General features: G+C 35.8%; 1 protein-coding gene across 1 annotated transcript; it reads left to right on the top strand.

Moving 5' to 3' along the window:
- LOC116306747 (twist-related protein-like) lies at positions 1-1444 on the top strand. Its single transcript, XM_031716840.2, has one exon. The coding sequence runs from the start codon at positions 273-275 to the stop codon at positions 660-662; it is 390 nt and encodes a 129-aa protein (XP_031572700.1). The 5' UTR covers positions 1-272; the 3' UTR covers positions 663-1444.
- The last annotated feature ends 9779 nt before the right edge of the window (positions 1445-11223 follow it).

Raw genomic sequence — 11223 nt, forward strand, 5'->3', positions numbered from 1 at the left:
AAGAGGAAAACTATATGCATTTTAATTAGTCTGTGACCGTCCGGTGGAAAGTCGATAGCGGTGTTTACTCAAGTACAAAGGTGACATACATTTATGGTTCTTTTCGTTAGTTGACGTCGATCCGCGTGAACGTAACGCACAGACAAAAACCGATCCCCACCGCCTCTGCTTGGAGTCGTAATAAGTCGAGGTCTCGGCGTTAGTGTCGTTTTTGGAACGTTTTAAAGCTGGACACCAACATTGTTAGGAGACAAGAGAAAGGACTACTCACCATGGGTCTTCCACGATTACAGGATAATGCGGGAGATAATCAACAGAAAAAGAAGTACAAGAAGCAGAACAGCGGAAATAGAATTCGTAGGGGAAGCGGTAAAAATGACCAACGCACTATAGCGAACGTGCGAGAGAGACAGAGAACGCAAGCACTGAACGATGCATTTCACAAACTAAGAAAGATCATTCCTACACTACCATCAGATAAACTTTCTAAGATTCAGACTCTACGTCTTGCCGCACGCTATATTGATTTCTTGTGTCAAGTCCTTGGAAACAACGAGAAGCATCCAGGATCTGCGTTGAGTTCTTCTTTTATTGCTCACGAGCGGCTCTCCTACGCGTTTAGTGTTTGGAGAATGGAAGGAGCGTGGTTTCAGCAGCAGTGACGAAAGAGAGCAAGTCTGGTAGCACAGGACAATCAGAGAAAAGTTAACGTGCTTGACTATTTTACTCCCTGTTGAGTTGATGGGCTGTTTCGTTTTAGAATCACAGCAGTTCTACATGCAACGAGGGTCAAGAGAACTTAAATAACGAGTCAGAATAATATAAGGACTGTATGGACTCAATTCATAAATGAATACTGTAAATACGAGTCAGACTGGACAGCCTTTGAAGTGAGAGAATAACAGGCAAAATAAACACTTATTGTTGACTTTGAGCAACGCTGAAAGTTGTGCTTCTAATGTTCAAGTTGAAAATCTGGTTTTCATCTGTTTTGTCTTTAATTTCTCTTGTTAATGAGCTTTGTATTTGAGCACTTGAAATTATCATTTCATCTAATCTAACTTCTTGATATAGCACGCGAAAGATTAAAACGACTTCTCTTCTGAGTCATGTACATATGTAGAAAATTTGATGTTGAAACGTAAAGTATTTTTCGTTTGGAAGTTATCATAGGTGCAACAACTGAAGGTACTCTTAGCTTGTTGTTTAAATCTAGCCTTGTTTTCTTCTTTGTGTTCTCGTTCACACTATTGTAAATACCTCATATGATTTGAGGAATGTGTCGAGACATCGCAAAACTCGTCAGAGAGAGAGAGACCCGGACAACCTAGTTTATTGTCTGCTAATTTTTGGCTGAGTCAATCGAGAGCTCCAGATATGAAAGCATCGAATATGTTAGCTTGTAATCAGATAATTGTCAATAAAAATGTTTGTACTTCGATAATGTGAAAAAAATCTGTGCAGGGCTCGATAATCAATAGGTTAATCAATTGCTCGGTTTTTATGGGACTCATCTTTTAAATTCCAATTTTATTATGGAATGAGGGCCACGGGTTTGTTATCGACTTGTTTGTAACTCAGTGCCCTTGTAAAACAAGGCAAATTATTTATTTTTCATTGGAGTCGAGTTGAAACTTTTTTCTAAGCGGTGCTGCCCTTTTGCTCTAAGCTTTAGTCCTTAGCAAATAGAGTTTCCAGGAAGAGTAGAGCTTTCTTACTTCCCTCTCAAGATAGCCGTGGAGAGCAAAAAAATGTCAATCATGCAAAGGCAAAGTGGAAACCAGCACAAACCAAGACTCTTTTCCATCTTAAAATTATAATTTTTTATAAAACCTTTTGGTAGTTTTAATGAATCGAAATTCCTAAAATAATTTGAGGAAGAAGATTTGGCAGGTACTAATATAGCTTTGGATCTCTTGAGGTACTGTAAATCTTAAAGTTAGTCTTCCACTAGTAAGAATAACTAGAAGTATATGGGGCACAAAGTTTTGAGATAAAGAACACACTGTTTTCAAACTGCAGGAATGACAAACGCTATAGGATCGAAAATTAAACTGCTTTTAGATGCATTTAGTGATTGAGGTGAAAGTTCTTTAACTAGTGCTTGTTTGCACTTTCTTCCTTTATTAAACAGTCAATGACTTCTTACTCAAAGAAGCTGCTTTATTTAAAAAATATATTTGACATAGTTCAAATACTCTTCTGTGCTTTGAAATTAATGATAAAAGTAATATGCTTCTCTATAACGGACAGGTTTTGTTGATTTGTAATTCATATCTGTAGTAACATCCAGTGCTCGCAAATCATGATTCAGATGTCCAAGATTCCGTTATAAAAGCATCAACATAACCTAATAAACATGTCCACCAGGGTAACTCATCATAAACTAATTATTATACTATCATGCACAGGAGTGAACTAAAGTTCTTAGAACCGTGTCTTTGTGCTTCTTTACATTGTATATATGAGTCATGCTGTGATGGACCGAAGTTCCCTAAAGGGACCCACCTATCTTCAACCACACACGGGTGACCAGCATCACTTCTTGTTTTTTCAGGTGATGTTCACTCAATTTTCAATTGTAATGTCAGAGTTGTCTTGTGTGTTTTATCTTATTATCAAAAGACAAACTTTGGTAGTTCCTGTGTTGAGTAAGAATGGTAGTTATTGACCTAAATCAGGGCAGGTTCGTGGTAATTCGTTTTGAAGAGTTTTCACATGGCTCTTGTGATCCTTTGCATGGGACAGGGAAATTGAGGGTCTTTAAAAATGTATTTCTTGGTCTTAAACTAGTGTAGATGATGTAGTTTGGATACACGCTAACAGCAAGGATTAAAACAAGCACCGGTAACTATGAACTGAATACAGGCTTTTATTTTCTCATTTCCAAAGTCAACTGCTCCTGGTAGAAGAGAAGCATTCTTTGAAAACTCATCTGCCAGCTCCACAGAAGATTTGCACCAACAAAGCAATTCAATCAACTGAGTAACTGAATCGCTCTTCAAGGTCTTCCTTTTCTTATATCTTTCTTTCTATCTCCTTCGAAGAAAGAAGAGCATCATCACTCAATTAGAAGTATATTGTGTAAACTTGCCCAGCCTTGAAACTAAGGTGTTCATTACTAGGTGGAACAGCACATCTTCAAGCTCAAAAAAAGACTAGATTTGGGGTCTAAATTATTTTTCAATGCATTTATTCATTAGACAGACCCGTTTATTAGATTAACAAGCGATTTAATTTGCTCCAAAGAAAATGATAAATGGCTTAGAGATGCTGTGAAGTGATACTCAAACCACATGAATGGAAAACACAAACCACAATAAGTGAATCAGTCCACAAGACAGACGGCATTTTATTTGATGTTAAAAAAATAGTGAAAGCTCGATGGCAAGGTGATTTTTAATCAAACCGACTAAACAGGAATAAAAAGCTTAAGTTTTTAGTAGTTAATGCATAAAATGGTTGGTTTTGCGGAGTGAATAAAGCCGACGTGTCCTGAGGCAATGTCAACTAGATCCATGCAATATTGACCATCACTGTTTAATAGAGGGCACCGAACAGAACAGAAGACTATAATCCTGAACGTCAATTTAAGAGACAACTGTTTGTTTTGCTTTGTTTTAGCCGTTTCTATCAAGCCAAACAAACCTGGAACTCTCTAAGGTCGAATAAACTTGAATAAGCAATCCCGTGCCATCCAGAGGTATCGTTTTCAAGCCATGCTCCCGTGGACAGCCATAGTTTCTAATAAGTTTCAAAGATGTGCATAAAACGTCTATCATTGGCTGGCTGCTTGTAAACTAGGATGATACTTTCCGCTTACACACCAAAAACTGACTTCTTTCCACAGTTTGGTAGTACTTAAAATGTAATCTAGCAAGCTGGTTAAGGGAGACATCTGCCAAATGCATATACGTTGTAGGTTCATAGCGGCGTTGTCTTTGCTGGGCTTGGGAATCTAAGGAATGCTGTTCTTTAATGTAACACTAAGACCCAAGAATGGTTCAGTAGAATTGAACTCTAGAGTTATCTCCAGTTTTTTTGGAATATAAAATCCCTTACACTTTAAGTTTCGACTGAAGATTTTGAAAAAGTTATTACATTGGACTTGGTTTTCCTTTGCGGCATAATTGCACAACAATCCATGCAGACATCCATGAAGGCATATTCCATTTAATGGGGAAACTCAAGAAGCCATTATCAGCTCGGATCTGTTTATCTAGCTCATAGAGTGAACTCACGTCCATTTTCGTTATTCCTTTATGTTTGTTTAGCTTTATTTGTTTTGTTTTCTTTGAGCTTCTCTTGATAAATCTATCATGTTGGCTTTTGACTTTGATTTATTTGCAATTAATTTTGCACGAGGACACGTGCTTTTCGAGACAAATAGCATTACAAGAAACCATTTAATTTTTCCTCAATGCTCAGCATTCAGACCAAATTAAGTCATCCATACTGCCTCTTATCAAATATGTCGTTTTATCGGTTTAACTTGTGATCCAAACTTAATGCATTTTATTAACCTGTTGCTGTAATCTTTGTAGCTATCGTGATGACATAGAAAACATTCTTCGTGAAGCTTTTGATTGTTTTGCAGAAACAGCTCAACACCATAAAGGTTTCTTCAACGACAAAGACACAATAGGTTCAGTAAGTGAAATTTTTCCCCAAATACTTATTACACACGCTGTAATGAAAAATAATATTATTTTTTTCAATTTGAATTTTTCTAACAACCACAATCAATTCTGTAGAAGTGTTTTGAACATTACAGCCCGTGTTATAGAACAAGAACAAAATTCAATGATTTTTATTTTCCAAAGGAAAAGATTATTTCACTGATTTCTTTCCGTACTACGTGGTTGCCGTGAATTAACCCATCATTTTTAAAATTTATAATTTCGGCATTATTTTAGGAATTAGTTATTATAAAATGGTGTTGAAGTGTAATTCTAATTCGTAGTAAGAATGAAATAGTGGTATCAACTTTTACTGAGAATGCATATGCTGCATGCACATAGTTTTGGTCTTTTCATTTTGTCTGATGCACAATACTAGTCAGAATCATTCTTTTTCCTAGCTGTTTGCAGTAAAGACAGATTTCGTGGCTTTGCAGACACACACCCTGCATCAACATGTACTTGACTGGCTGGCTGAAGGATGGATTGGAAATAAATTGATTTTTAAATCAACTGTGTTTTAAAATACATAATAAAAGTCTAACAACTTTAAGAAGCAACTTTTTTATTTTTCAATTTATGAATATGTTCTTATTTTACTGACTGTGCATGGCTAGTGTTTGTAGTCATTCTATGTTATATGTTTTAACATATAATATTTATCAGTTTTAATAAAAGTTTTAACATTTATTTTTTCTTTTAAAAAAGTTATGCTAGAGTTCTTTGATTTTTGATCCCTGCATCTCAAAATAGATTATATTTTTTCAATTATATTACTATGGTAATATTTTGCTTTCTGAGAATATGCTGCATGCCCAAACTTATTTCTTTTATTTTAAACAAGCCTTAGGTTACCCAGGTCAGTGGAATATTTTTCTAAACATTCAACGCTTATAAATCACTTTCAAAAACTTCCCCATCAATATGTTCTTGGCTTCAAGACTCAAGCCTAAGATGAGCACGAGTTTTTACTTATACTTTAATTACTAGGACAAGGATTAAGGCTATTAGGAAAATAAGTACAAATACAAGCTAAGCTAAGTCAAGCTAAGTTAAGTCCACAACAGGACTTAAGTCTCATGTCTGTAATCTAAGTGAACTAATCGTTGCTAAGACTATACAGTTCTCAGGAGATTCAGTGCAAAGATTACTAAATAGTACTAAAGTACACACCTTGACGATATTTTCTAAAAATTCTAACTTTTTTCTTCTCTTTTCCATTCACTTTTTTATAAGTGAAACAATAGAGTGTTGTTGTTGTAATTAGCCACTTTTATTCACTTTTATCCTTATTGAATGATGTAGAAATGCTGAACTGAGAAAATGGAAATTTTTCCCCAAAAAGGGATTATCAAGTTTACTAAAGAAAAAGTGCAAAACAACTTTACTAACTCATTGATTTTTTTCTTAATATTTCTTTATTTTCTTTTTCCTTTCCTTTTTCTGTCTTTCTTATTAATTTTATTGATTATCGTTTAATTTATGTTTTAAAGGTATCTTTGGATACACCGGCCCAAACATACCAACTCACAATGCAAAGCATACAACATTTCAACATCCATTAATCTCATGCTTATTTCATAATAACAAGAGTCCAGCATGGTCTCCTTCATGGGTGTGTCTTACATGAATCGATTCACAGTTGGATCAGAGTTGTTCGTGATGGAGGGAGTTTAAAGGAAATAGGATTTCCCGATAAATACAATGCTACTTAGCTGATAATTACTGGTTTTTATAAATTCCGACTCCAAACAATAATCACGCGACCTTGGCTCTGTTCTCTCACATATGAAAGCACAGATAGATACGACAGATAGGACATGTCTAAGTCAGTTTACCATATGGTATTCGATTTACGCTAGCTTTATCTTCTAACGTGCGGGATGATCTTAATACTTGATCGTAAATGTCTTTCTAAGATAGCAGTTCATAGCTAACACCTTTTGCACGTTAGAGTGCATACCATATATTCGTGAAAAAGTTAACTAACAAAATTGTGCAAATTAGTACAAAGTTTCGTAGGTCTACGATCTACTGAGGTATACATAACTTACTAATTTGTGCAAATTTTTGTGTGATTTTTTACAAAAATTTTCACGGATTTATGGTATGCACTTAACGGGATGGTTGTAATTAAGCCGCATGCATTTCTTATCCTGTTTAAATCATGTATGTAAACGTCGTGTTTTGTGAAGGACGGCTAAGTACTGAGTTAATTCCTAATCAGCTTTACGAATCGTTTATCATTTTGTCTTTTAATTATTTGGTTTACGAACCAATTCTTTTGGAAGTTGGTATATAGAACCCATGCAGCAATCTCGAGAGCAGCTCAATTCGGAGGACAAAACAAAAGATGTTTCAATTCTACTGTCTTGTCCTCCAAGTTGTGCTTCATTGGGAATACGCTGTAAGGGTTCTATATACTCAATCATATAAGAGAGTGATTCTGCTTTGTCCTCCAAGTTGAGCAAAGAAGGGGGTCTATACTCTCATTCACAGGAGAGTCAGATTCTATTGTTTTGTCCTCCAAGTTGAGCATCATTGGGATTTGCTGCAAAAAATGGGATCTGTATTTTATGCCATCGACCCGTTAAACAAATCCATAATGTTGTGCGAATCAGGAGCGATAAACTTTAATGAAAAAACTAACAACAACTGAGAGAGTGAATATTAACAAGCGTAGTGTAAAATGAAATTTATCTTGAATTTTTAAAATACATACTTCAGTGTGAAGATAGGTTTTTTTTTTAACATTATTTTGGACCGATTGATAATTATGATCAGACTACCCAATACAGCCAACAGGGTGAACATCAATGATCATTAATGATATTCTTATCTTTCTTTTGCGTGATATATATGCACACATGTTGCGCTTAACTTTCTTTATAGGTCTAATTAGTCTTGGTGCAATATTTTCCCAATACAGACCATATGTCATTCCCAAGAGTATCATTTCTTTGTCTAACGGTTGCGCATGAGAAGACCTGTGAATATGGATACAACTCAAACAAAAAAACTTATTTTCGAGAAGGTGCGAAAACATGGGAAAACAATGCAACATAACGAATTAGATCTATTCTTGCAAAACAATTTACTGTTATATATATAACCGATTCAACTTCGTTTAGGTTTTATTCAAACGATCGCGAAGTTTTGATGGAACATCAGTTTGTCAATTGAAAACTGTTATTATAAATCGTTTGTTTATTTTTGTTATTATTTGTAAATTCTGCTCTTTGTTTGCCTTGCACCAATCATATATACAAACTATGTCAATGTACCGATAATGAATTTAAACAAATCTAGAATCATCTACATTAAGATCAGCATTTTTATCACTGTTGTGCATTTGACAAGAACGACTCGACACTCCTACGCTCTATCAGAACCACACATTCGATTGGCTGAGACCCGGGAATAAGAGATTTTCAAAGGCATTTTTTGTGTTTTCACACTCGCGTTCACAAGATTCTCTCATCGGTTGGCACTCAACTCTGTAAAATAAAAGCTAGCGCGCGACTCATTTTTCTATAGTTCGACTTGGCTTAAGTTAAGAACTGGTTGAAACAGTAGCTATATTATCCCCATCCAAACGAATAACAATTAAACTTCGTTTTTGATTTTATCAAAATAATGTTAACATTTAGCAACCACTGTGAAGCTTCAAGGATAAACCAGTGCACTAAATTTTTAAAAATCAAAAAAGGATATTTAAAACTGAAACTAAATGATATGTTCTTCTTACAACTCAGATAATTGTTGTTCTTATGACAAATATTTCCGTTCTCCATTCAAGCTAGGCTACGATCCATTGTCAATTACTGAATAAAAACTTTCAAGTTGACTACAACGACCACACAATGGGTTTTTTCGGGAGGTTTGTGCTGAACCAAAGCAGTCTTTTCCTTCCATCAACTTTCCCTTATGTTTATGCATAGGAAATCGCACGATCTCGAGTACAATTCGGGATTTATAGGTACGAGTGATGTTTCAGTGAAAATTTTCAAAATAACCTTTAGGCAAGTCCAATTTGAGAACTTTCAAAACGTCACGAGTATATATAAATTTCGAATTGTACGAGAAGATTGTGCGATTTTTTATTTAAAATACACTCAACCGAAATTGAGCAACTTAATTGGGACTCTAAAGAGTATAATTTGAAATTTAATTGCACTCTTCTTGTCCAATCAGAATCGAGTAATTTTGTTGAGTGTATTATAAATTAGCAAGAACGAACCTGGAATAGACTTAATTTACAAATAAAAAGTCACAAGATATTTAGGAACCTTTTGTACCAGTTGATGGCGCATTAAGACAATTCTTTTTTGAGCTCTTTTTAAGGTGTTCAACTAGCATGGGTTCTGATATCATTCTGTGTGGTGTCTGTATGTAAAGACAATGCTTCCCACGTACAATTATTTGTTGAGCTCTTTTTAAGGTGTTCAAGTAGCATGGGTTCTGAGTTCATTCTGTGTGGTGTCTGTATAGTCTAAATACAATATAAACAGCTACCCGCGTCCCAGTTTCATTATAATCCCATCAACCATATTTGTAGGTGGTACAACATTGAGGTGAAATATAATTTTCGATTTTCACGAGGTACAATTTCCATGACTAGAGAGAGTATTACATTAACACTAGGTCATCTATTTAGCTAGATTTTTAACATTAGGAAAATCCATTAGGAAATAGTCGACTTTCAGGCATATCAAGTCTCCTGTGAGTTCATGAAAAGTATGCAGAGTGCATGGATTTCGTGTCCATGCTTGAAGCAAACCGCACCTGTTTTTTGAGTTAAGGCCTGTCAGCTGGACCTAAATTCTTGCGGGAAGCTTATCAAATTATTAGAATGAGACGCGTTGACTTTGAACATCGCTAACATGCCTTCAGGTAGAACGAATCACAAAAGAAACAAATGGGGGATTTCTTGATTGCATACCACGTTTCTGGAGACAGTAAACTGCGTATCGTTGGAAGCTACGCACTGTGAATATTGCAGCAGTTGTGTGGGGCTTGGCTATCGACAATTGTCTTTAGAGAAGAGAAGAGAAGAGAAGAAAAGAGAAGAGAAGAGAAGAAAGAGAAGAGAAGAGAAGAGAAGAGAAGAGAAGAGAAGAGAAGAGAAGAAAAGAGAAGAGAAGAGAAGAGAAGAGAAGAGAAGAGAAGAGAAGAGAAGAGAAGAGATTGAGATTGTTCACTGTGACGTCATGCCGTGCTGTGTGGAGTCATAAAGCACTTGGGGATTGGCAGAACACACGAAAAGTGTCGAGAAACACTCCGCTACACGTCGTGCTTCTCCAAACACTTCTCTCGTGTTAAACCTATCCCCGCGTGCTTTATAACAGCACGCAGAAAGCACGCCATTTCTTCACTAAATGATGACATACAGATAAACTAAATCATGGACTTTAAAGTAAAAATAAAACTAGAATTTAGGCTTGAAGTCCGTTAGGTTATAAATTTCTCTACAGCGTGACGTCACATGAAAAACTCAATTGACGGCGACCACGCCTTTGAGCTGCAGATGGTCGCAGTAATCAATCGCCAAATTTGTTTACAGTATTGTTTGACTGGACTGTTTGATCTTCATATCTATCACTGTGTTTATTAATCCTTGATAATCTGAATGTAAACAGACTCGTGTGTCGAACCTTGCTTGACTCATTTGTTTGGCACATGGTCATTCGATTATTGAAGAGCGCAGCAGCAAAACAGTGATATCACTATGGAGTCAGAGGGGTTATGCACGTTAAGTCACCATGTCAAATCTCACATTATTTGCCAGTCATTCAAGGTTTAATTTATTATCAGAGTATACCTGTATTTAACCGATAATAGGTCGCGCGACCTGGTGCTTGGATGCTCAAAAAAATCATGTTTTATCGAACCCTGAAGCAACCTCTCGGCTGAATCTGATTTAGGGCACGGCCAGCTTAGAGATCGAACACTGAAACAACCTCTGGGCTGATCTAAGTCATCATGGCACAGTTAACTCACAGATAGAACCCTGAAACAACCTCTGGGCTGCTGCTGATCTATCAGGGTATGTTTAGCTCACAGCTCGAATAGGATTTGTATTTCAGAATTGATAATTCGAACTGAACGAAAGAAATGGATTCTGATAGCGGAATCTAAATTTCCCAGATTTTACCACAGGCAATCCACGCTTTGAGTTTGCATGGCTTTGTGGAAAGCATTGTAAATGTTAATTTTCTTTAATCATCGAGAATATAAAGTATCTCTTATTTTCTACCAAACAAAAACACTAAATGACAACAACACCAAACAAAAGTAAGAATTGGTTGCCTGTGTTCTAGCAAATTACTCATTGCAGCGATTTGAAAGTGCGCGCGCATGACAAAATATTACAAAAACAATACTAAAAAGTTATATAATATTCTCTCTTCAGATGTAGAAAATCAGGGGTCACACTCAAAATTAAAACAATCCCAAGGATATACACCAAAACTATGAAAAATGAGCTAAATTAAGTTTTAACGTAATCATCAGGGACGAGTTTTAGGAGACGTTTTAAATTTAT

The sequence above is a fragment of the Actinia tenebrosa genome, unplaced genomic scaffold (genome assembly GCF_029948245.1).
Source record: "Actinia tenebrosa isolate PJP-AT-01 unplaced genomic scaffold, QUT_ActTen_1.0 PGA_scaffold4__44_contigs__length_22323623, whole genome shotgun sequence".
In the NCBI taxonomy this organism is placed as follows: Eukaryota; Metazoa; Cnidaria; class Anthozoa; order Actiniaria; family Actiniidae; genus Actinia; species Actinia tenebrosa.

Excerpts from the sequence above, each read along its gene's own strand:
- LOC116306747 (XM_031716840.2), top strand. The coding sequence starts at position 273 with ATGGGTCTTCCACGATTACAGGATAATGCGGGAGATAATCAACAGAAA.